Genomic DNA, 27,521 nt, shown 5'->3' with positions numbered 1-27,521 from the left:
AGAGTCCCGTTACAAGGTCAGGGGAAAGGAAATATTTCCAAAAGCAGCATATTCATGTAGAGTTGATTTGCAACATTACCTTGAGTGTGAATAGGACAAGATTGACAATATCCATGTGTATTAAGTTGATGACGCTTTGAGCCTGTCTACACTCAGTGTGGCTACAACAGCTTGATTAAACATTCCTTCCTTGCTCCATTGAGTCCAGAACATCAAGAAATCAGAGGAAAACCACCCTGGGTAAATTTGGGAAATAATATTTTGTGAAAACATCCCTCTGCCACCTCCCCCTTCCCCACCAAATTGAAACCTGTCTGAGAAATGTTGAAGTGAAAGCTCTCTCCATCATCTATGGCACAAGCAGCTTTGATGGTTAGCTATTGTTTCCTCCTTGATGTATTATTATCTGGTGCTAGGATACAGCCTAAGAATGTAAATTTCTGCAAGCCTTTTCGCTGTATGAAGGAGGGAAGGGATCTGAGCACAATTCGCTGCTGTCATTTTTCTCATGTCTTCCCTTGGCACTCCAGTAACATTGTCGCAATTCTCTCACTGCCTATGCCTCTTCAACATGGGAACCAGAGGACCAATGTTGTGGGGACATGAGTTCAAATCTTGTCCTAACTCATAAACTCATACGGCCTGGAAACAGACCCTTCAGTCCAACTCACCTATGCTGACCGGGTTTCCTAAACTGAAGTGGTCCTACTTCCCTGCATTTGGCCCTTATCCCTCTAAACTTTGCCTATTCATGTACCTATCCAAATGTCTTTTTAATGCTGTAATCATAACCAACATCTATCACTTTCTCTGGCAGCAGTGTTACAGAGCTGGTGACCTGGGGGTCTGGACTAATGCGGCAAATCACAAGTTTAGATCCCACCACGATAGCTGTGGGAAGGTAAATTCAACTCATAAATGAGTCTCAAATATAGTGAGCATAACAGAACCAGAAAAACCCATCTGGGTCACCAATATATTTTAAGGATGGAAATCTGCCATCCTTCCCCAGTCTGGCTCATATTTAACTCCAGACAAATAACAATGAGGTTGCCTTTTAATTGTCCCCTCAAATGCCCCTGCAAGTCACATCACTGAATCAAAGGTGTTACAAAAGGAGTTGTTTGAGTGACTAAACTGCGGCTGTTCACAAAAGCAGTTCATCACCACTCGCCACTTACCACGCCCCCCCACCGGCAACCAGAATTGTATACAGTATTCTAAGTGCAAGTTAAGATCAGTTAATAAAATCCGTCTTAGTAATGGCGGTCCGTGATAATGTCACAGTAAAAGCCCAGCTGATTCGGTAATAGCCTTCAGGGGCGTCTGCCATCCTCACTTGGTCTGGCCTGCATGTAGTTCCAGACAAACAGCAATGTGGTTCTTTCTTGAAGTGGCCAAGTAAGCCAAAGGTAATTAAGGAATGGTCAACAAATTCTAACCTTGCCCACATCCCTTGAGACAAAGCAAGCCCAGTCCTGCCCTCCCTGAATATTAGAATGTAAGCATTTGGTGGAGTTAGGTTGTAAGATATTGGACAGAATTGTTTTCACAACTGCACTCAACTGGCTGATGAAATTGTCCATTTAGATTACTAATCAAATGTTCTTTCATTGCTGCGATTCATGTTCAGAACTTATCTGGCCCTCAGTTCAGAACATTGTTTACAGTTACATAAATATCTAGAGCTTACTGATTATTCATTTGTTCATCTGACCTCCTTAGTTAGTTGCAGAATCAGTTGAATGTTAGCTTGCAGTCTCCCGTCCTTGACAGCACATTGCCCAAGATAATATCAAGCCAAGAGCAAAAGCTGTGATATGTGGAGCTGGTTTCCTCTGTTACAATGTCGTCATTGATGCTCTGTGCCTTCCAGCCCCTGTATGTCCAATCGAGTGGAAAACATACTGCTGTCAACCATTGTCTCCTTCAAGCAGATTCATTTCCTGGGAAAGCATTTTAACTCCTGAGTTTGTTTTCCCCGATTTCCAGTGCCATTGACTGGAGGAAGCCAATGTAATGTGCAGTCTCTGAGATGCACCGTGAGATGGCAAAATAGTTGTAGCAGTTAAGGAGGGCGATCATTTAACCAGATTGATGTTGGGTTAGGGTTGGGGAACTGGTGCAGGCCATTCAGCCTCACTCAAACCTGCTCTCTCATTCAGTTAGGCTGGGTCTAATCTGTATCATAACCCCAGCGAACTGCATTGTTTCCCTTGTTATGTTTGGCTATCTTCTCATTAACCTCATTCTCATTAATATGCACCTCTGCAGTAGGCTGAGGTGCTGCACTACCACTGTGCCACAACAGTCCTATTCCTTGGTGTGTTTGGCAAATGTTTATCCATCTCCAGTTTGAAACTTTCATCTGGCCTCCAGTCTGAGCAACTGTTCATGAGTCCCGAGTGGGGCATTGTGCACAGTGCCTTCAATTTTATATTTGCCTGGATGCATGATCTCTCTTTAAAAGGGGACATCTTATTTTGTTTTTTAGGTGCAGTAAAAATTGCATAATGCTGCCACAAAAGGCACCATCTTAAGTACAAGTACCTAAGTATGGAATCGAAAAGTAAGAACAAAATTAAAGGTTAAACGTTGCAGTGATTAAAGTACAATGACACCATCTTTATTTTCTACTTAAAACAAAGAAAGTTCAAACATTACAGTCTTAAGTGCTTAGCGACAGTGGGACCACACTTTGATGAATCACCTTGAGATGCTGAGGCTGTCCCTCCAGGTCTGTGCTAAGTCTGAGGCTGGCAGTCCGTGACAAGCAGAAGAGAGCATGAAAGAAGATACATGAGAACAAAAAAAAGTAGAGGAAGGAAACAAAACAGACCGAGCGGACAAGCTCCATCTAAAGTGTCCTACTCCACTGCCATCTTGGATTCTTGTCCACTGACGCATGGCTGAGACGAAACATTGGGAGAGGGATGCCATTTCAGATTTTCATTAGTCTTTTCATGGAGGCGCGCTCTCTGACGTCACCCCGATTGGCTTTGCTGTAGTTTTAAGATCACTCCCTCTACTCCACAAATGTATGTCCTATCTCATTTGGTCTCCGAAGGATCTGAAAGTGCTCCAAATCCAATGAGTTACCTTTCACAGCGAGACTAGCACTGTTTCCGAAACAAATGAATTGGCCGTTTTACACATCCAGCATGGCCCAGATTGTTTGATCCAATTCCAGTGGCCATTGACTGGTGGAATCCAACAGGACGTGCAGTCGCTGAGATGCAACGTGAGAAGGCAAATAATTGTAGATGTAAAGGTAGAAAGTTGTTCAACTGGATCGGTTTTGGATGAGGGAACTAATGCCGGTCACTCAGGCCCACGAACTTGATTTTATGTATGATTCCGTCTTCATAAAATATAAATCTGCAAGTACGATCCTAACCCTCCATTTCCCATCACGTTCTCTGGTTCAGATTCTTCAAAGCGAGTGGTTTTCAAGCGAACGCTCTAATGTCCTTGTGTATCCTTTTACTGTAGCGTTGATATTAAAAATGCATCGGTAGGTCTACAGGATTTGGGGTCAAAGTTCCCAAAGGGTAATATTTTACGATTAAGATCTGAAACTAATTACCCAAATGGTGATGGAGATTGGAAAGGAGTAGGACTCTTGTGGTATAGTGGTAGTGTCCCTTCCATTAAGCCAGGAGACCCAAGTTCAAAATCCCACCTACTCCCTGTGTCATAACCTGTCTGACAATAACTAGTAAGAAGGGAGTCATGTTTCACAATATCTTTTCACTTTTATGTTTTACTAATACCTTTTTGGTACTGGTGCTGAGCAGGTGTGTTAAAAGTATGCTGGCACGTTGTTGCCACCCATATAAATTATTTGAGACTGGAATGCGATAATACACCTTCAGCTTTAATGAGAAGTTTTGATCATTTGAGATGAGAGGGTGATGCTTAAGCTCAGTCACAGCAGAGAACTGCAGGGTTAATCCGTTGCATCAGAAAGACTTGTCTGGGAGTGCAGGAGAAATCTGGCCTCTGCCTGCGGAGAAAATCATTGAGAGAGAGAACTCAGTGAGTTCTGCCGGAGAGAAATAAGAGCAGACACTATTTCAGTGTAATTTGTGACGGTAAACTTGGAAAGGAGTGAATTTCAAGCCAATAGAAAGCACTTTTCTGACAGATGCCACAGAATTCTTCACAAGGAACAGCGAGCATTATACGGAATGTCCATCAGATGGAACAGCAGAGGCAAAAGCTTTGGAATAATTTACAAGACAGATGCTGAGCGTTGGCGGGATGCTCCTGGGTTTGTCTGGGCAGATGAATTGAATCAAAATGAAAGGTCATCGCTGTCCAACAACTTGGACAGATGCAATGCCTTTTAAATGCCTAATGCACAGGAGGGTGGGGAAACCAACATGTTCCCTTCCCGAGATTAATCTGTTTAAGATTTGTTACTTTTCCTCCTACGGTGACTGGTAGTGGTTCGTGCTGCTGCCTTAGAGCACCGGGCACCTGGTTTGATTCCATCCCTAGAGGTTTCCTTCTCTAATCCCTTTAAACAGTCCTATTGCACTGTGTGGAATGAGCTGCATGAGGAAGTGGGGGAGGCTGGTACAATTGCAATATTTAAAAGGCATCTGGATGGATATATGAATAGGAAGGGTTTGGAGGAATATGGGCCAAATGCTGGCAAATGGGACTAGATTAGGTCAAGATATCTGGTCAGCATGGACGAGTTGGACCGAAGGGTCTGTTTCTGGCTGTACATCTCTATTACTCTATGACTTCAACAACAACACTAGGTATTGACCAACCCATAATCTCTCTTGCTCTCTCCCGCTCTTGCTCTGTCTTCAGAGTTCTGTTCTTTCCAGTAGTGTAACACACTCAGTAATAGTGCAGCATGATGGCTCAGTGGTTAACACTGCTGCCTCACAGTGCAAAGGACCCCGGTTCAGTTCCAGCCCTTGAGTGAATGTCTGTGTGGAGTTTATACGTTCTCCCCCTGTCTGTGTGGGTTTCCTCCAGGGGCTCTGATTTCCTCCCACAGTCCAAAGATGTGCAGCTTAGGTGGGTTGGCCGTGGGAAAAGGCCATTCAACCCAGTGAGTCTGCTGCTGCATTCAATCATTATTGATAAGTTACTCAACCCCATTCTCCCTGTAACCTTTGATACTCAAGAACCTATCTATCTCCGTCTTAAATATACTCAATGACTTGGCCTCCACAGCTTTCCGTGGTGGTGAATTGTAGTGGGGTGGTCAGTGTGGACTCGATGGGGAGAATGGCCTGCTGATTCTGTAAGCATGCAACCTGGATACTGTTAAATGTTTGCTTTTAGAAATCTGTCTCTGCCAGTCAAGGAATAAATGGGCAAGGAGCAAAAGCTGTACATTATTCATGTCAGTTTCTGACAGCAAGAGATCAGTGCTATTCAAATTGATTGTGATTGAAGTCCTTTGACAGGAAGGTTGCTTTAGTTTTTCTGGGGGAAATATTTAACTCGGAGACATTGAGCAATCCCGTTACCTGGGATTTACTCCAATATTTCTCCTGGGAAAACCATGCTCAGGAAATATTCTCAAATGTTGCCCGATCTTGCTAAATATATTTGTAGTTTGGTGAAAGGGAAATGAAGTGAGCTATTGGGTGCTGAGCTTTTTTGCAATGTTCTGTTACTTTGGTCCATTGTGCTTTTCCATGCCGAGAGGTGTGGGATGGTTGATTATTCATGGGATCATGTTTCTTTAACAGCTGGGCATTCGATCCAGGGACTGATCTGTACGCCGACAGGCTGCTGGACTGGAGAGAATTGAACCCAATCCTTCCATCAGATAGCTGGACACATCTCCACTTTTGGCAAGAATATCCAAAACGTAACTAGGAATCAGTGATAACTCTTCATCTAATCCAACCCAAGAGGTTGGGACATTCAATGTGTAAATTCACTGATGGCTATCACTGACATATTGTCCATGCAGACTTGACCATGTTTCATTAGCTAAGTTTTAGGTCCCAGCTAATCTTAAGGCCAAAGGGCTATATATAGCTCAGCTCCATGTCCTCACTTACTGCAAAGTTCTATTCATCTATCAATTTTTTTTTTGGCCAATTAGACCCTTTTAATATTTTTTTTTTCAGAATCAAATTGGGTGTGCCCAAGGAATGACTCCACATCCCTTTATCGTGACTCCTGTATGATGTACTCAGTCCAGTCCAATAAATGATTATGATTAAATGGACCTCTGTAGATATGAAGGACTATATCTCCACAAGCCAAATGTTCAATAGATTCAAATTCAAAAGGGAAGAGCTTATTTGGCTCAACCTCTCTGAACTTCATGTACGAGAAATGTTTTACACCCGCTAATTATTCTTCAGTGTTTGTATGATGTGGGGATTGAGGGTGTTTCAGCTCTTGGCCGTACAACGGTGTGTTTTTGATGAGGGTAACTGGATAACTGGGCAGTGTTCCAGTTCCCTTTCCACTCTGTGGATCTGTTTTAACAAATGTGTATGGTAGACTTGTCATAGATGTTTGAATCCCAGTATATGGGTTGATGGTGGCATTGTGGTAATGCGATTGGATTTGTAATCCGGAGGCCCAGACTAATGCTGTGGGACCATAGGTTCAAATCCCACCATGGATAGCTGGTTTGTCTAGATTAAATTAGATTCCCTACAGTGTGGAAATAGACCCTTCAGCCCAACATGTCCACACCGACCCTCTGAAGAGTAACCCACCCAGACCCATTTCCCTCTGCCTCATGCACCTAACACTATGGGCGATTCAGCACGGCCAATTCACCTGACCTGCACACCTTTGGACTGAGAGGAAACTGGAGCACCCGGAGGAAACCCACGCAGACACTGGGAGAATGTGCAAACTCCACACACAGTCGCCTGAGACAGGAATTGAACCTGGGTCCCTGGCACTGGAATTTAAATATGAGTGATAAAATCTGAAATTGAAAGCTAGTCTCAATAATGGTGGCCATGACCACTGTCATTAATGGCTATAATGTCTTAAGAGAAGGAAACTTGCCCTTTTTACCCAGCCTGGCCCACCTTATGAATCCATACCTCTCATCAATGTGGCTAATCCTTAACTGCCCTCTGAAACGGCCAAGCATGCCACTCAATTCAAGGGCAATGATGGATGGGCAACAAATGCCAGTGAAACCAGTGATGCCAACATCCCGTTAAAGAATAAACAAAAGCAGGGAAGTAGTTGATTTCGTTAACAACTAAAAATGCCTGAGTCTTTGCAGGACAAGACTGGAATGATCTCTCCTGTTGTGTATTGGTTGAGTAGTAAGTATTGAATCTACAACAGGCATGTAGGTCAGGTTCACTGCCCTCTGGGATTTTGCTCTGCCTCCTCCACTCGCTGAGTTAATTTTCCTCCTCCTCCACCGAATGTGCAAGTTTTCTGAGAAACTCGATGAAAACGTGTCCCCTCTTTAGTCGAGAATTTGCTCTTACAGACTCCTCCCAGGCTCAACTGACCAGAGTAAATCACACAAGCCGTACGCAAGCACCACCTTCTGAAATGCAAATTGTTGGAAACACTTCAAATCTATGAGCATCTGAACCCTGGGAAGTTCATTGACCCAAAATGTGAACTTTAGCCTTTGCATTCTCCTGACACTGTCTGACCCGCTGAGTGTTTTCTGGCATCGTCTGTTTCTGATTCAGAATCGCCAGAAAATCTCTTTTGAGAGAGCTTCGCAGTGCTTTTCCCAACCTATGATTAGATTTTAAGTGTAATTAGAATTGAATTGCAATTTCATATTTTAATATGATAATCCCACCGTGCCTTTTCATGTAAACTATATTTGGATACAGTGTTCGACACTGCTTCAGTGGCTGACACTACAACGATCTGTACAGCTGCATAGCAAATGCCATCTGCTGATTTTTTTTTTTGTTCCCCCCCCTAACCAGAGGCTGATTTTGAGCAGGAAGCCAAGTGATAATGCTGGGAGTGAATCATCTGACTGGAGTGACCTATTAGTCCACACAGTGCATAGCCTTTAGTTTTCTGTAGGTAGTGGAACTTTTATTGGGAAGCTCCCAGATTGTAACCATAGGTGATAGTTACCAGGACGTATGATTCTTAAGCATCTTTTGTTCAAAGTCGTGAACAATTACAAGTTAGCTAGAGGTAGGGGACGCAGTTTTAAAAATGTAGGGTCTCCAGTTCCATTTGGAAACGAGGAGGAATTTCTCCTCCCCAGAGGAGTGTTAGTGTTTGAAAGCAGCGGAGGCGGGGTCTTTGAATATATTCAAAGCTGAGTTGTTCAGATTTTTAATTGACAGGAGGATTGAGGATTGAGGATTCTGGACGATTGGAAGGAAAGCGGAGCTTAGGTCACACTCCGAACTGCAGTCTGTTGAACGGCAGGAGGCTCAAGGGTCCGAGCGAGTCATGTCGTACAAAAACAAACCCTTTGGTCCAACTCGCCCGTGCTGACCAGGTTTCCCAAATTAAACTAGTCTCATTTTGTCAGCATTTGGCCCATTTCCCTCTGAGCCTTCCTGATTCATGTACCTGTCCAAATATCTTTGAAATATTGTAACTGAGCCCACATCCACCACATCCTCTGGAAGTTCATTCCACACGTGAACTACTCTGTGTGAAAATGTTGCCCCTCAGGATCCTTTTAAATCTTAAACCCTCTTATCTTAAACCTAAGACCTGTAGTTTTGAACTGCCCTATCCTTAGGAAAAGACATATGCTATTCACCTTATCTATGCCCCTCATGATTTTATAAACTTCTATAAGGTCACCCCTCAACCAACTACAGTCCGGTGGAAAAAGTTCCAATCTATCAAGCCTCTCCCTATAACTTAAATCCTCCATTTCCAGGAACATCCTTGTAAATCTTTTCTGTACCCTTTCCAATTTAATAATATTCTATGGCAGGGTGACCAGAACTGTGCACACCTGCTACTGTAGGTGTGTGTGTTGCCTGCTACAGAGGACGAGGTAGGGTAAAACGTCAAAGGTTTCAAATGGGATAGTATCACAACACAACACACAGTCTGTTGCATGATGCACTTCACCTGCAAGCCTTTTGAATAGAATATGTGTGAGCTGACATTGCACCCACACTGGCACACTGTTGGTATCACAATCCAGGTGTCCCACAACCTGAGCTAACCGATGCTCCCAGGGCTGGCTTCGAAATCTACATGTCTAATTTTCTCACTTTTTGTTTCAAGGGGAAGATTTAGATACATCCATGAGGCCCCTGCTGGCTTTTGCTGGTGTATTTTGTAAACTCATGTTCCAACTGAAGCCACTTGCTGAACTTTCCTATGTTTGACCATTTATACTTGAGTGTCTCCCTCTGCTGTGTGGAGAACTTTCTCCGATCTCCAACAGTCTTCTCCAATATCTCAAGTTCCCTACAAGCTGCATTCTTTTGCAGTTTAATTGGAGTTTAATTTGGATAAATGTGAGGTACTGGATTTTGGTGAAACAAACAAGGGCAGAGCTTATAGTTAAAAGTAGGGCCTTGGGTAGTGTTGTAGGACAGAGAGACCTAGGGTTCAGGTACATAATTGTTCAAAGTTTGCATCGCATATAGTTAGGATGATTAAGGAGGCATTAAGCATGTTTGCCTTCATTGTAAGGACCTTTGAGTGTTGGAGTTGGGATGTTATGTTGAGGTTATACTAGACATTGGTGAGGCCTCTTCTGGAATATTGCATCCAGTTCTGGTTGCCCTGTTATGGGAAGGGTATCATTAAGCTTGAGGGTTCAGACGTTTACCAGGAGGATGCTGGGAATGGAAGGTTCGAGTTATAAGGAGAGGCTGGCACTTTTTTTCCTGGAGGTTGAGGGGTGACCCTATAGACCTTTCTAAAATAATGAGGGGTATAGACAAGGTGAATGGCAGCTGTCTTTTTCCTAGGGTTGGGGGTTTCAAGACTCTGGGCATGTTTTTAAGGTGAGGAGACACCGATTTTAAAAAGGCTCGAGGGAACATTTTTTTTCCCCCCGTAGAGCATGGTTTGTGGTGGATGCGGGTGTAATTACAACATTTAAAAGGCTTTTAGATAAGTACATGAATTAGATATGTTTGGAGGGATATGGGCCAAGCTCAGGCAGGTGGGATTAGCTTAGTTTGGGATTATGGTCAGCATGTGTGTGTTATGCTGTCATTCTATTACTGATTAGGCTTGCAGCAGGGAGAGTATGGCTTTGGCAATGACTGGGTAGTAAATAAAGAGAGTTTGGATCTTTGTGTATATACAGTATAAATCCTTGAAATTCCTGTGTGTGCATCAAATATTGCAAAACTCAGTTTGACACAATGTTTAGTCATTGACCATCAGAGTGTTTGCATTCAAGGCATTTCTCACTTTACTTTGCAAAAATACATTTCAATGGTAGAGCAGCTTTAAGATTTGCTGCATCCTTCTTCAGAACCTTTTGTAACTCAATATCTAGCATGATTCCTAACTTTTGGTGAGTGTAATTGTAGACTTTGGATTCCATCTTAACCCCACTATTATTCCAAAGGATTGCTCTCTCATTAGCAAGACACAACTGGTGTTGAGTTTACCTGAGGGTTGCCACACCTCAGGTGAGAGACGAGTTTGAGAAGGTGGGATCTTCATGGTAACCTCAGACAGTGCAAGCATTAAGGCTGTGCTGTCAGTATCACCCCACATTGCAAACCAGCTGTCCAGCTAACTGACATCTCCACTCTCTATCTTAACTCTGTTACATTTTGCTTTCCAGCGTCAACATTGCAGACATGTTATCCAAGGTGAGGCAAAGTCAGCAGTCATTAAATGCCATCGCTGAAGACAAAAGCCATGTCAATGAGATCCAGGAACACATTCACGTTGTGAAAAATGGAATTAATAGCTTAACTAACACCAAGGTAAGACTTGAAAACTTCTGGATTATGCTTCATTGGGAGTTTGATATCTCTGCCATAAAGTATGTTTGGACTAGTGTTACAACTGAGATGCGAAGAATGAGTTGTCATTCCTGCGTTCCAGTGTCCCCCAGACCACAGCATAAACTTAACAATATTTTACCCAAATCCCAATTCAACCAATGGTATGCTTTCTCCATATTAGACCTATATTAAAAAGATGCATTGACTAGGTTTCTTTAGTAGACACAAAATTATTGATTAGTTATGGGAAAGAAAAAGCAAATCTGCCCAGTGAAGATGCAGCATTGGTTAGGGTTCAGATTACTTTGTGAGATGAATATATAAATGTTTACCTCTCTATCCCAAGGACAGCAGCAAAGCAAGAAGGTGGGCTCATTACTACACATTCTGCTAGGCAGTTAAAGTTAGGCAATAAATGCTGGCAATCCTGAATTAAATAAATAGCCTCACACTCACATCCTTCAGATTAAAGAGATAAAATGGATTTCTCTCTTCACAGGTTCATTTTCTTTTTTTTTAAAAAAAAGCACTTTCTAGCCAAGATTAGTTATTCTTGAAGGTAAAAAAACAATAAAGTGTGCAATGTCCTGAAGTCTGTAGATCTGGCAGTCAAGTCACTAATCATAACTGTCTGGTATACTGGCAGATACAGCTTGCTCAAGAAATACAGTATTGAAAAGTTCTTTCAGAAGAACCATCAGTTTTCACAGAATTCACCACAGGAATGCGGTGGAAACACCAAGTATGAGGCAGGTTCTTATACCAGCCTTGGGGGAGGCAATGACCTAGTGACATTAGCGCTAGACTATTAATCGAGAGACCCTGGTAATGTCCTGGGGACATGGGTTCAAATCCTGCCATGGAAATTGATGGAATTTGCATTTGATAACAAATCTGGAATTAAGAGTCTAGTACTGGTCATGAAACCATTGTCGATTGTCAAAGCAAACCCCATCTGGTTCACTTTAGGGAAGGAAGCTGTCAACATTATCTGTTCAAATTACACGTGACTCCAGACCAACAACAATGTGGTTGACTCCTAACTGCTGTCTGAACAATTGGGGATGGGCAAGAAAATGCTGCGCATTGGCCAGTGCCGCCCACACCCCATGAATGACTTTTTTAAAAAATGGGCAGCTTGTCTTTACCAGATTTTTCCCAAGGAACCCCAAGAACAGAAACTGCAAACACTGTTCAAACAGGGCAACCCAAAGGTAAAACTGTCAAGTTGTTTTTCCAGAAGTGTTTTCAGGCAGCCAAGATCAAGAATTATCACAGACCACGTGATTTCCAGTCAGCCTTATTCAAAACAAAACTGTCCACGTCTTTTCAGTGACCTCTTCGAAAAAGAACATTCGGGCATCTCCACAATCTTTCAAACATAACTCTTCAAAGAAATATTAAATATTTCCTTTCTTTTCCCCCTTGGATCAAAAACACAGGGGCAGTCTGGAGAGGACTTATTCAGGTGGTCGAAACAAAAATTGGTTTTTGTACAGACGCAGGTTTGGGTTTGAGTTTATTTAGATTATAAGGGACCGTTAAGTGTTGTTTTTAATGAGTTATAGGCATTTTGGTAATGTGTTCTAAGAGAGCAGCAACAAAAATGATAATGAGTTTCTCTGGCCACCCATTAATTTTGCCAAATAAACTATTGAAATCTAGTTTTCTTACTGGGAATGCATATGTAATATTTTTAGCAATTAACACAAGGTGAAAGTGGGTCGGGAGAGAATAGATGAACTTGAGTCACTGTTACTAGTTAATTTGAAGTATTGCTGAGGGCCAGGGAGGTGAAGACTATCCTGACACCACATTTGTGTGAGATGATCACTGTGTCATTTTGGTGCTTCACAATGAGGATCAAAATCAGAAATGGGAACTGGAGTGGCAGGGACGAGATAGAGGAGATTATTGTTTCTAGATGCTTTGCATCTTTCCATGATCAGCTGACACATCTGTTCCTCTGTCTCCTGCTGGCTATTGAGAGACCAACGCTATAGCCCCAACATAATGATTACCCCTTTCTTGTTCCTCAGTTCTACCCATATGGTCTGGCTGAATGGGCACCGCCAAGATGTCCTCTCTGAGTAGAACCGTGCCAATCTTCTTAATCAGTGATGCAACTCCTCCACCCCCGCTCCCCCCCACACACACGCATGTAGTGGTCTCCTCTACATTGGGGAGACAGGGTGCCAACTTGCGGATCGTTTCAGAGAACATCTCTGGGACATTTGCTGCAAACAACCCCACTGCCCCGTGGCTGAATGCTTCAACTCCCCCTCCCACTCCAGCAAGGATATGCAGGTCCTAGGCCTCCTTCAACGCTAAACTTTACTACCTGATGCCTGGAGGAAGGACGACTCATATTCCACCTTTAGGACCCTCCAACCACACAGGATCAATGTGGGTTTCACCGTTTTCCTCACTTCCCCTCCCCCCACATTATCCCAGTCTTAAGCCTCCAACTTGGCACTGCCCTCCTTGACCTGTCCATCAAATTTCCCATCCATCTGCTCCACCTTCCTCTCTGACCCATCACCTTTTCCCCCACCTTCATTTACCCATCACATTCTCAACTACCTTCCCCAACCCCACCGCCCCCCCCCCCCCCTCTCATTTATCACTCAGCCCTCCAGCCCACAAGCCTCATTCCTGATCAAGGGCATATGCCCGAAACGTTGGTTCTCTTTCTCCTCTGATGTTGCCTGACCTGCTATGTTTTTCCAGCACCACACTCTCCACATGCATCCACCCGCGTGCATGCACACACAGACATTCCCCCCCCCCCCCCCACCGCCCATCCATCTTGTCTGAAATATCTAACCCCTGGAACATTGAGCTGCCAGTCCGGCCTTTCTCTCAGCCAAGTTTCTGCAATGGCTGCAACATTGCGGTCCCATGTGGTAATCCAGGCCTTAATGCAAAGTGTATAACAGATGAACTTAAGTTAAATACACATTTTCATTATCATTCATGAATACTAAATGTACCTGTGTTCATTCATTAGCCTGGTCCTGCCTATCCTTCCTATTAGACTCATTTCTCGATCATTACATGTGCTGACCCACCACTCTGGCTCCCCCGCCCTGCCATACAAATTTAAACCCTCCCAAATTCCACTGGCAAGACCCCCCTGCAAATGGCAGTGCGTGCTGGATCAGTTGTTAATTTTAAATCTTAGATAATTTTTGTGAAGCAAAGGTATTAAGGAATTTGAGCCAAATACAGATGTGAGGAGTTAGGCTACAGATCAGCTGTGATCTTATTGAATAGCAGAACAGGCTTGAGGAGGTGAATGGCCTACTCCTGTTCCTGTTTCTGAGTAACCTGTTATGGACCAGACCAGGCTTCTCAAACTATTTTAAGAAGGTAGCCTAGCCCCTAACTCTCTCTTAAAGGGAAATGTAAAGTGCCGTGTTCCAGATGCAGTGTGACTGGTCAAACTACTCCATATTAAGCAAAACACAATTTGTTTGAACACTATTGATAAAATACAACCAAAGAAAGAGGAATTTAGAATAGCCTAACTATTGGAAACTTAACAGAATAGTTGATACAATTGCTTTATTAATTAATGGTTGCAATATAGTAAATCCCATCAGCATACTCTTTGGCAAATACAGAAAACAGATTTTGTCTCCCATGCAATCTAGCAGCTGAGGAAGAGAATCCCCAGCTTTTGGCTGTAATCGGTGAGGGGTGGTAAGAATAGCTTCTACCTCTTCAAGCCCACAACAGCAACTGTTTTAAAGTTAAACCTAAAAACAAAATTAGAAATTCTGGTCTGAGAGAGCTGGCCACAACCCATTCAGGCTGCTGCTATTGTTCCAATGTTTTAAAATAACCCAAGTTGTTTATTCTAATGGTTTTGGTGCACCGTTTGGCACCACTGCCTTACAACCTCCCTTTTAAAAACAGAGACTAGGACAAGATAACCTCTTAAAGCCACAGCATTGTCACAGACATCAGCATTCGACAGTGTGCTGTTTTTATTAGATTCTGTACCATTACGTGAATTGGTGATACAAATAGATCAAAATGTCTGGCTCTTTAACCTGGAATCATGGCCTTTAAATTTGAGAATGTAAAATAGTTTACCTGAATCATAAACTACTCATGCTAGATAGTAATTGTGATGAACTGTACCAGGTGAATTTGTGGCAGAGTTCTTTTTGGACTGTTGCACTGAGAGGAATGTTGGAAGATTTGCTTTCAATCTGAACTGTCTAAATTAAATGCCATAATTATTCCTTCCATTTTTAACACCATTCTGCATGCCTTTAAGGAATGTTTTTACCCCTTCATGTACTACTTTTCTGTTGCAACACAGTATTGTTCTGAAGGCAGAATTAGTATTCGTCAGATGTAGCACATCCTGCATTCTATAGAACACATGGCATTTCCCCAGGGTGAGAGCAAGACCCAGGCCAGTTTTTGATCAAAATTCACTTCCCCACACAATCACCTCGAGGGGCTTCCCTTCAGAGGCTTACTCTCATGAGAACAGGAGGAGTTGCAACCTTGCCTTCTTTAAAGCAAAGCCGCTAGGCATCCCAAACGTATTGGTAATCAAAGGGCCAACTATTCTGCAGAGTCACCCCTGTGACCTGAGATGCAGCCACCTTCCCCAGAGGTGTGATCACTACACATTCTCCAGTACGTGGGTTTGAAACATCACTCCTTAAATCCATCATTTCACTCAAAAATGTGTGGTAGACAAGCTTTTAAAAATATCGGTGAGAGAATAAGGATAGACTTCACCTTCCCAAACAAAACTGTCAGTCAGTAATCTGTCCTGGAGCTCACGAGTGAAACCCCTTCCACTCCAAACCACAGTTCCCAAAGACTATGTTAAATTGTCCCCAGAGTATCAGATATTTGCTGAATGAAAAATGTAGTCATTGTGTTAGAAAAGAAAAGCTATTTTGCAAATGAAATGCAACCATTAACCAACGATTTTGCAGTTAAATAGCTGTAGTGAGAGTGCTTTTGTTTGTGTAGGTAAGCATTAGTACATTTAACAGAAAGGGATCCTACAAAGACAACAGAAGGATCGAAGATTTCACTTTTTAAAACTTATAACAAAAAAAATGACATCAATCTCATTCAAACAGTAATTAACAGCTGAAGGGTGCTTCAAATAAAAAGGAAAATTGCATTTGAAATAGAATAGTACAAAAATATACCACAGATGGTCATAGGCGCTCATATTACTTACCACACAAATGCAGTACCATAAGCAATCTCAAAGTCTTTTTAATTCAGCTTTTGTTTTGTAGGGTCTCTCACTTCCCATTTAGTTGTTTGAGGCTTGAATTGCATTCACCTACAACCTTGTTTTACATGAATATTATCTGCCCCAGACACAGTTATCATTGACAGGAGCATATCTACAAACTCTCTCGTACTGGGGTCATGATAATCCTGATGACAAACAGTGCCAAGAGGTTTCCTTCTCCAAGCCCTTGAAACACCCCTGCTGGGCTTTGGCCCAACATCAACAGAGGCAGGTCTCCCCCTGTCTCCCCCTGTCTCCCCCGTCCTGTCCTTTCCAATTGTGTAGCATACACCATAACAGGGTGGCATGGTGGCTCAGTGGTTACCACTGCTGCTTTACAGTGCCAGGGAGCTGGGTTTGATTCCACCCTTGGCTGACTGTGTGGAGTTGCATATTTTTCCTGTGTCTGTGCGTGTTGCCCCCATAGTCTAAAGATATGCAGCAAAGGTGGATTGGCCATGCTAACTTGCCCATAGTGTCCAGGGGTGTGCAGGCTAGGTGGATTAGACCGAGGAAATGCAGGATTACAGGGATAGTGGAGTCTGGGTAGGATGCTGTTAGGGTCATTGTGGACTCCATGGGCCAAATGGCTTGCTTCCACAATGTTGGGATCCTATGATTCAAAACATAATCTTTGTAATATTCTGAGAACCCTTCAATAAAAGGGTTGCCAAAGAGAGAACTTTTCCATTCCGAGCCTGACTGTTTTTCCCCTCTATCCATCAATCCTCAGGGTCCCCAAACACCAACAGAAAACAAACTGACTGAAACCCCATTCTTTTTGCCCTATGCTTCGTAGCTGTCCACATTCATCATACCAACTCCAGATCAATTCAGCTTTTCTTGGAATGTAACAATGTCATAATCAAAAGAAAAAATTGGCCTTTCAAAGTACACCACAAGGCCTTTTGTTCTTAAAGGAAGATTGCACAAAATAAATGAGTTTTTTTCCATCCCATGACAATCAGTGGAGAACCTCCAGATGTACATGAAGAAGAAAGTTATGTGCATTACAGGGAAATTTAATTTCTATTTTGCTTCCGTTTTAAGGTGGTGTCCTGCAGTTTTTCACCTTTTTTTAAAAATATCAAGTGGTACACTTATCATCCAATGAGTCTTGCCAACTTAGAAGTTCTGGATTATGCTTATACGTGATGAGAATAACAACTTTCTGTGGAAAGCAAAATACTGCAAATGCCGAAAATCTGACGCAAACACAGAGAATGCTGGTTTAACCCAGCAGTTCTGGCAGCATCCGTGGAGAAAGAGTTAATGTTTTGAATCCATTGTGATTTTTGTGCAGAGTCATACCAGGCTCAAAACATTATTTCTCTCCTCTCAGATGCTGCCACATCTGCTGAGTATCTCCTGCACCCTCCATGTTTATTACCGCTTTTCATTTTGCTGTATTATATTCTTAAGACCGTCCTAATACATTGTACCCAGTTAACTTGGATACAGTGGGTTGTAAGTTGCATTATTTCTGTATCTAATGACTGCACATGGTAATGTGCCTTCATCGTTTCTTTCACAGGTTCAACAAGTCAGCTGCCCGGAGGTCCCACCTATTCCATCATGTACTTCAGCTTGGCACTTCTTGGTGTTCATTGTCCTTCAGTCTGTATTCTTTCTCTCTTACTTAATACACAGGTAATTCTTTTTTATTATGTAAAGGATGAGCTAATGTGTAAACGTTCATGTAGCTGGACCATGTGTTAGCAATGTGGGATTGTGTTATCTAGTAGTCCTTGGCAAAAATACATGGCCATCTGGTAAGTCAGGTACATGTCACACAGAATCATAAACACAGCAAGGAAACAGACTTTTCAGTCCAATCTGTGCCAACCCGATACCCTAAATTAACCTAGTCCCATTTGGCCCATATTCCCCTCAACCCTTCCTACTCCTGTATCCATCCAGATGCCTTTTAAATGTTGGAACTGTACCAGCCTCCACCATTTCCTCTGGCAGCTTGTTCTATACACGAACCTCCCTCTGCATGAAAAAGTTGCCCCTTAAGTCACTTTTTGCAGGCTATTGGGGTGTGAAAGGATCAGAAATCTATGAAGTGTTTATTTGGTCAACGGTATTGAAACTTGACTCTGACCAGTGTGCAGATAATTGAACCGCTCAGTGAGACCATGAAACTTTAATGATCTCAGTTTATTTCCCCTTCTTCTCATTTTAGCCAGGATAGCATTTCAAAGTTCCTCAGCTATACCTCCCCAGCTCACTGAGTCTCCTTTAACAACATCTCCCAAAACCCATGATCTTTACCATCGAGATCAAGCAGCGAAGCAGCACCATGTTCTCCTTCAAACCACACACCACCCTCCCTTTGAAATATATTGTTTCTTTGCATTCATTGGGTCAAAAATTCCTCAAACTCGCTTCAAAATAGTACCATGGGTCTACCGACACCTCTCTTTTGCAGTGGTTGACGAAGATGGCTCACCACCGTCTTATCAAGAAAAGTTAAGAATGGGCCAAAACATGTTTGCCAAATCAGTTGAAACATGGAAAATATGAGTGGTTGTAGACCATTCAGCCCTTCGAGTCTGCTCTGCCATTCAATATGATCATGGCTGATCATCCAACTTAGTAACCTGTTCACTTTTTCTCCTCAAACCCTTTTGATCTCAGTGTGTTAGTACTGCTGCCTCACAGCGCCAGTGACCCAAGTTCAATTCCAACTTTGGGTGACTGTCTGTGGGGTGTTTGCACATTCTCCGAGTCTGCATGGGTTTGCTCCGGTTTCCTGCCACAATCTAAAAATGTGTGCTGGCTGGGTGAATTGGCAATCTAAATTGCCCATAGTGTTCAGGGATGTCTAGGCTACATGCATTAGTCAGGGAAATGTGGAGTAATAGGGTCGGGGAACGGGTCTGGGTGGGATACTGTTTGGAGGGTCAGTATGGACTTGTTGGTTCAAATGGCCTGTTTCCACAATTTGTGGGCGGCACGGTGGCACATTGGTTAGCACTGCTGCCTCACAGCGCCAGGGATCTGGGTTCAATTCCCACCTCGGGCAACTATCTGTGTGGAGTTTGCCCGTTCTCCCCGTGTCTGCGTGGGTTTCCTCCCACAGTCCAAAGATGTGCAGGTTAGGTGAATTGGCTGGGCTAAATTGCCCGTAGTGTTAGGTGAAGGGGTAAATGTAGGGGAATGGGTCTGGGTGGGTTGCTCCTTGGAGGTCTGTGTGAACTTGTTGGGTTGAAGGGCCTGTTTCCACACTGTAGGGTATCTATCTATCTACCTAAACTACATCTAACTCCTCGTCAAAAACATTCAATGTTTTGACCTCAGCTGCTTTCTGCAGCAGAGAATTCCACAGAGTCACCCCCCTCTGGTGAAAAAAGTTCTCCACCTCTCAGTCCTGAATCCCCTGTATCTTTAAAACTGTGACTCATGGTTCTGAACTCCCTGGTAATAGGGAACATCCTTCCTGTCTCATCCCTGTTGCACAAAGAATTAAGAACCTGGGTGAGAGAAGGAAAAGACAGCCAAGGTTTGTGGTCAGGATGTATGTCCTAGATCTCCCTCAGAAGTTGTGATCATAATTGACCATGGACCTAGAATTCCAAGAGCCTCCCATTAAACAGCAACTATGTTCCCCAGGCAAGTGGCTACTTGCGCAATGCTCTTTTGTCTGTGCACTGTATGAGGGTATAACTGGATGCCTCCCAAGCAACGGAAAGGAAATCATTTGATTTTAAATTTAATGCTCCTCTGTGCTACTCACTCACTGCTATATTTACTTGTTAGCTGTTAAGATATCAATATGGAAACAGTGCTTAAGTTTCAATGTGCTCCAGGCACCTCTTGACTTCAAGGACTAAGAAAGTGTGACTCATCCAGGCTTGTGATTTATCAAGTTGCCATTTCTGGGATGGGGAAGAGATTCCATTTGCCTTCCCTGTTATTGTCTGCGCAATCTGCACATCATAAATAAAAGGGAAAACATAGATGTTTGTTCTGTTTTTAATTATCCACCTGATAATAATATACCCTGTTGTTTCGACGTGTTATTAATGCCTCAAAACCTGTGTACTATTGAGCCTTCCCTCTTTGTCTGAGATTGGGCGATACAAGATGTTGAAGCATAACTCGTGAGAAATCAGAGTTCATATGCTGGTGACTAAGATCTCGCTTGTCATTGAGATAATTGACAATTATCCTTGAGATAATTGAAGGAGAAATGGATTCCGGACAGGATGTAGCATTTCGAAGGCTAAGAGGCAAGTTAATTGAAACGTATCAGATCCTGATATGCCTAGAGAAGGTCAATGTTGAGAGGATGGTTCCTCTTGTGGGTAACTGGAGAGGGACAGGTCACTGTTTAAAAATAAGGGGTCACCATTTAAGATCGAGATGAGGCAAAAATTGTTTTCTCATCGAGGGTAGAGAATCGGGGTGTTGTTCCTCAAACGCTGATGGAAGCAGAGTTTTTGAATGTTGTTAGTCATGTGGAGGTGCTGGTGTTGGACTGGGGTGGACAAGGTCAGATATCACACGACACCAGGCTATAGTCCAAAAGGTTTATTTGAAATTACAAGCTTTCACAGTGTTTCACCTGATGGAGGAGCACCACTCCAAACGGTCATGATTTCAAATAAACCTGTTGGACTATGACCTGCTGTCATGTGACTTCTGACAATGAAGAAATGTTGATCTATTTCCAAGTCAGGATGTTGAGTGGCCTCAAGGGGATCCTGCAAATGGTGGTGTTCCCATGTATCTGCTGCCCTCGTCCTTCTAGATCGATGTGGTCATAAGTTTGGAAGGTGCCTCCAGAGATCATTGCTTTCTCAATAAGCTAGGAGTTTGAAAGGTTATTATAGGTAGTTGGGAATGTAGACTAATCCAACAGCCATGATCTTATTGAATAGTGGAACAGGATTGAGGGGCTGATTGGCCTGTTATGTTAACATCTCTGTTCTGATGATATTCTGGGCCAAAGTGAGCCCTCCCCCAGCTCCTAACTGGCCTAATTCAGGTTTACTAAATAGACAAACTGTTTTGTTGTGCTGTTGCCATGTGTTAACAACATGTCCAATCCCAGTAACTGCAGGAATTAAACCTTTCGCATTCCATTTATAATGTCATTATGGGGTGTGGTAGTATAATCTGTTATTGGGCTAGAAATCTGTGGCCTAGAACTAATGATATTGTAAGTTCAAATTGCAAAATGGAAGCTGATGAATTTATGTTCAGTTAATTAAATAAAGCTGGAAGAAGCAGCTGCTTTCAGCAATAGTGACCATAAAATGAATGGCTTTTCTTTTAAAAGAAAACCCAACCAAAAATCCTTTAGTGAAGGAAATCTACTGGCCCTTATGACTCTCTAATAATAATAATAATAATGTGGATTATTAGAAGTACTTTCTAAAGTGGTCAAGCAAGTCACACAGTTGTCTTCAAGAAAGCCACTTACCCCCACCTCATTTGAGGACACAAAAGGGATAGGTAGTAAATGCTGGCTTGGCCAGTAGTGCACACTTTCCTGTGATTGAACAAAAAAATGTAACTGAGTTGAGTCTTTTTTTAAAAAAAAAAGAAAGGTTGTAAAATGACAAAGATCAGTAAATTCTGATGGTGCTTATCTTGAATTCCTCTGCCTGATGTTCAAGTAGCAAGAGAGGAATTTCAGACTGATTCATCAGAAACTTGTATTTTATTTTCGAAGAAAGTTACAGGGTACTAAAATGATTGGAAAAACAATGAAATGGGCGTTGAAAGAGGGAGAGGGGGTGAAATTGTTAGATTTTTACTTTGGCTAGAATCTTTAGAGTTACAGAACCTACAGATTATGTTTAAGGCATAAACCATCCTTGATTGAATTGAATGACAGAACAGGTCTCAGGGACTGCTTAGCCCCCTTCTGCTCCACATTTCTTCCATCCTTTTGCAGAGGTAATACTATTTTACAATGAGTTCTATAGCCTTGACCTTCAGAACCCTGTGCTTCAGGTTTAGTACTGAAAGTGCTCAAAAGTAAATAAATATTGTATCTTTTTACAGGAATAGAAGAGAAATCCATTCCAAGAAATTTTTCTGAGGGGTTGCACTGGAATCATGAAAATTGTGGGTCGAGATGTTTTTGAAAGGTGTTTATGAATGAATTTCTAAAGTAATTGCGTGCTGTAAGGCTGCCTTATTAGATGGTCTTTACATGACATTCTAAGTCGGGCACACCAAATGGTCAGTACTGTGACTACTGTCATCATATATTACTTTCATAGTGAATATTATTTTTTTTTAAATAATCTAATTTGAAAGCTGACATTTACATGAAATTACACTGGAGCATATTTTCTATTCTAACATAATTCTAATGTAACAATTCAGATTTATACTAAATTTATTCAGTGTTTATATACTAAAACAGTGTTTGTTCAACTGCTCCTTTTTGCATTAACTGATGTGATGATCTCAACAAATGTCCTAATTTATTTCAATCGATTTTTTTTTTTAAACAAATGGTATGTTGTAACAACTTGTACAATGAAATAAAATGTCATAAGCAGTCTTTACTTGGAGTTACTTTTACTTCTATTTGGGATTAAGGGAAAAGATATAAAGTGACCTAAAGGTGTCAGAGGTTGACCTTATCGAAGTTTATAAAATCGTAAGACCATAAGACATATCATGACTGGCATGGATAGGGTAAATAGACAAGGTCTTTTCCTCTGGTAAGGGGAGCCCAAAACTTGAGAACATAGGCTTAAGGTGAGAGTGGAAAGATATAAAAGGGACTGAAGGGGCAACTATTTTGTATTGAAGGTGGTGCGTGTATGGAATGAGCTGGCAGAGGAGGTGGTGGAGGCTGGTACAATGACAACATTTAAAAGGCATCTGGAATGGTATATGAATAGGAAGGGTTTAGAGGGATATGGGCCCAGAGCTGGCAAATGGGGTGAGATTAGTGTTTCTGGATGTTTTTGACCAAAGGGTCTGTTTCTATGCTGTACAGCTCTGTGATTGTGAAGATTTTTAAATCCTAAAGCTGACTTACTAATGCTTGCTGCTATCTCTGTGAACTAAGTCACTCGGGAACTATTTTTATGACGTCAATACTATCCTGCTCAGCGCTGAAGAGGGTAATTGTTTCCTTTTAAGAGCCAAGGCCTAGACTGATGACTGGCAAAAGACTGCAAGCATAGAACAAAATCTCCCTAAATATTGCAGGAAATGATGATGTCAAAGAAACTCAGCCGTCTTAAAAAGAAGCAAGGTTTCAAAGAAATTCAGTTGCAATTAATTACATTGAAGTTCTGACTACAAGACTAAGGGGTCAGTTAAGCTCAATTGACTGGACAGCTGGTTTGAATTGAATGATTTATTGTCACATGTATTTTGATGGTGAGAAAAACAGTAAAAGCGAAAATCTTTTCCAACGTCGTCATGATCTGGTGCCATTTTGAGTAATTTAAGAATAAGGAAAAGAAAAAATCGAGGTTAAAGAGAGTCCGTCAATTCAGAGCCAGCTCATCACCATCAATGACACCTGTGCTGCCATCCCACCTCAACACCATCGTTCACACCAGACCCAACCAACAATTATGTCGCCAATTCTCAGGAGACATCTTTCGCTGCTGGAGCTACGTCACCGACATCATCTCTGCCGATGTCGCAGCCGCCAGCAATGTAGCATTCTGACACCAGGTCCAATGCTCGGAAAGTAATTAAGGGCCCACTCTCCTCCATGCTGGACTTACTTGAGGTCCATTAGGTCTGTTGCTGTTGCCGCCTGAGGTCCAGAGGAAAGTAAGGAAAATAAAAAGAGAGAGAAAAACAAAGAGATCCAAAAAGGAAAAAAGAAACAGTCAGAGCAGATGTGCTCTGTCTCAGGAGCCCTACTGTTCTTCCACCTTGCAGGAAGGTTTATGATATAGAGTGATGCTAACAGTGTGGGTTCAATTCCCAGACTGGCTGAGGGTTACCATGAAGGACTGTCCCTCTTGACCTCTCCACTCCACTCATGGTAACCCTCAGGTTAAACTCAGCACCAAATGTGTCTATCTAATGAGAGAGCAGCCATGTGGTCCAGTAGAATTATGGTGACTTTACCTTTAATGACAACATGTTAAGTGAATACAGTGAAAAGTATGCATGGAGCAAAGATAGGAATAGCAGTTTATCTGGAATTGATTGGGGGAGTTGGTCTTTCAAAAAACTCGCTGTCCTTTTTCAAGTGTTGTTATGTGATCTTGAATTTTTATTATTCATTCACCCTCAGGATATGGGTGTTGCTGGCTGGACCAGCATTTATTGCCTGTACCTTTGAGAAGATGATGTTGAGCTGCCTTCTTGAACTGCTGCAGTTCATGTGCTGTAGGTAGACCCACAATTCTGTTCAGGAGGAGGTTCCGAGATAGTGACCCAGCAACACTGAAGGAGTGACAATATATTTCCAAGTCGGGATGGTGAGTTGGCTCGGAGGAAACTTGAAGGTTGTAGTGTTCCCATGTACCTGCTGCCCTTGTCCTTCTGGATAGTAGCGGTCATGCGTTCGGCAGGAACTGTTTAAGGATCTTTGAATTTCTGCAGCGCATCTTGCAGATAGCACAAACTAGTGCTAACATGCATTGATGGAGGGAATCGATGCTTGCGGATGTGATCCTAACCAAGCCGGCTGCTTTGTCCTAGTTGGTGGCACACTTCCTCTGGGCTTTTGGAGCTGCACTTATCCAGGCAAGTGAGGAAGATTCCATCGCATTCCTGACTCAGAGTCATAGCGATGTACAGCACAAACACTTGTATCTTATAGACGGTGGGCAGGCTTTTGGTAACCAGGAGATGAGTTACTAGCTGCAAAATTCCTAGCCTCAGTATTTATATGGCTTGTTGTGTTCAGTTTGTGGCCAATACTAATGTTGCCAGTGGGTGTCTCAGAAATACCATTGAATGTTAATGGAGCAGTAGTTAGATTCTCTCTCAGTGGAGGTGGTCATTGCTGAGCACTTATCCATCAATCTAGAATTAACTAAACAGGTAATGAAGACCTTCTTTTAGATTTACAATTGAATGTTGTCATTCAACAGTGTAGCATTTCCTTAGCATTACCCTTAAATAAAACAATACATCTGGATTGTGTTCTGGTGTTTTTTTTCCAACCACAGCTGCCTTTGGTTTGATTTGATTTATTACTCTCACATGTACTGAGGAACAGTGAAAAGTGTTCTTTTACAGGATTTACAGGCAAAACAAGTGCATCAGGGTAACAGAGCAGAGTGCAGGGTACATTGGGACAGCTGCCAAGAAGTTGCAGAGAAAGCTTGGAGAGGTCCATTAAAACCTTTGATAACAGCCGGGAAGAAGCTGTTCTTGAAACTGTTCACATGTGTATTTAAACTTTTATACCTCCTCCCTGACAGAGAAGAGGGTGGAAGAGAGTATAAACCGAGTGAGAGGGGTCTTTGTGTTACCGATCAAGCCAAATTGCCGTACAACTGCAAGTTGACAGAGCCACCTGGAAATGCCAACTGTGTTCAAAGAAGAAATAAAATCAGGAATTGCTGGAAAAACTCATCAGGTCTGGCAGCATCAGTGGAGTGAAAGCAGAGTTAATGTATCGGATCCAGTGAACCTTCAGAGCTGTATTCTGAGAAAGGGTCACTGGACCTGAAATGTTAACTCTGCTTTCCCTCCACAGATGCTGTCAAACCTGCTGAATTTCCTGTCAAGATTAGAGTAGCGCTGGAAAAGCACAGCAGGTCAGGCAGCATCCGAGGAGCAGGAAAATTGACAATTCACCAATACATTTCACCCCGTCCTTATATTCACCTGGACCATCTGACACCTTTCTCCCCTCCCTGGACCTCTCCGTTTCCACCAATGGTGACCGACTCAACGCAGACATTTTCTACCAACCCACCGACTCCCACCCTACCTCCTGCAAAAATGCTTTCCCCTATTCTCAATTCCTCCGCCTCCACTGCATCTGCTCCCAGGAGGACCAGTTCCACCACAGAACACACCAGATGGCCTCCTCCTTTAAAGACTGCAATTTCCCCTCCCACATGGTTGAAGATGCCCTCCAACGCATCTCATCCAAGCCCCCCACCTCCACCCTTGAACCCCACCCCTCTAACCTCAACAAAGACAGAACCCCCGGTTCTTACCTTCCACCTCACTAACCTCTGTATACATCGCATCAGCTATCGACATTTCCACCACCTACAAACGGACCTCACCACCAGGGATATATTTCCCTACCCATCCCTATACGTTTTCCGTAAAGACCATTCCCTCTGTGACTACCTGGTCAGGTCCACGTCCCCTAACAGCCCACCTCCCCCTGCCTCTGCAGGAATTGCAAAACCTGCGCCCACACCTCCTCCCTCACCTCCATCCAAGGCCCCAAAGGAGCCTTCCACATCCATCAAAGTTACACCTGCACTTTCACATGTCATTTATTGTATCTATCACTCCTGATGCGGTCTCCTCTACACTGGGGAGACTAGACACCTTCTCACAGAGCACTTTAGAGAACATCTCCAGGATACCAGCGCCAATCAACCGCCCCGTGGCTAAACATTCCAACTCCCCTTCCCACTGCCGAGGACATACAGATCCTGGGCCTCCTCCATTGCCACTCCTCTACCACCTGATGCCTGGAGGAAGAATGCCTCATCTTCCACCTCGGAACCCTTCAACCCCATGGCATCAATGTGGACTTCACCAGTTTTCTCATTTCCCCTCCCCCCACCTTATCCCAGTTCCAGCCCAGCACCATCTTCATGACCTGTCAATCTTCCTTCCCACCTATCCGCTCCACCCTCCTCTCCGACCTATCACCTTTACCCCCACCTCCATCCACCTATTGCATTCTCAGCTACTTTCCCCCCAGCCTCATCCCCTCCCATTTATCTCTCTACCCCCGAGGCTCCCAGCCTCATTCCTGATGAAGGACTTTTGCCCAAAATGTCAATTTTCCTGCTCCTTGGATGCTGCCTGACCAGCCCTACTCTTGACTCTAATCTCCAGAATTTGCAGTGCCTACTTTCACCTGCTGAGCTTTCTGTCAATTCCTGACTATGTTTCTGATGTTCACCATCCCCTGTTCTTTGATTTTTTTGTTGGATTCAAATAAGGCCTGGTCTTCTAAATGACTTGAACATCCCAGGCTCTGAAATGCGTGAACAGATTCCGCCTGCAACTATCCCTCATCCAACAGACGTTAAGGTAAGTTTCAGAATGTCATGTTGAGTCTGTAGAAATCCTGGGTCATAATGCAGTCAGACAAAATTTTCTGCTCCCACACTACAATAAGGATTGCTGAAACAAAAGTGAATTAAGCGTAAATTGATTAGGATGCTTCCTCCTACAGTAACTACACAAAGGAG

The 27,521-nt window shown here is 42.9% G+C and overlaps 1 protein-coding gene across 1 annotated transcript in view; it reads left to right on the top strand.

Moving 5' to 3' along the window:
- LOC140458439 (protein ERGIC-53-like) overlaps nt 1-22,694 on the top strand; it is a 73,005-nt gene extending 50,311 nt beyond the window's left edge. Inside the window, exons 11-13 of the mRNA XM_072553008.1 lie at nt 10,727-10,871; nt 17,708-17,823; nt 22,195-22,694. Of these exons, the coding sequence (XP_072409109.1) occupies nt 10,727-10,871; nt 17,708-17,823; nt 22,195-22,231 (298 nt within the window). The 3' untranslated portion in view covers nt 22,232-22,694. The remainder of the gene's footprint in view (nt 1-10,726; nt 10,872-17,707; nt 17,824-22,194) is intronic.
- The last annotated feature ends 4,827 nt before the right edge of the window (nt 22,695-27,521 follow it).

This window comes from Chiloscyllium punctatum, chromosome 33 (assembly GCF_047496795.1).
Source record: "Chiloscyllium punctatum isolate Juve2018m chromosome 33, sChiPun1.3, whole genome shotgun sequence".
NCBI lineage: Eukaryota > Metazoa > Chordata > Chondrichthyes > Orectolobiformes > Hemiscylliidae > Chiloscyllium > Chiloscyllium punctatum.
Note: the sequence above shows the minus strand (reverse complement) of the source record. Positions and strands in the feature narration are given on the sequence as shown.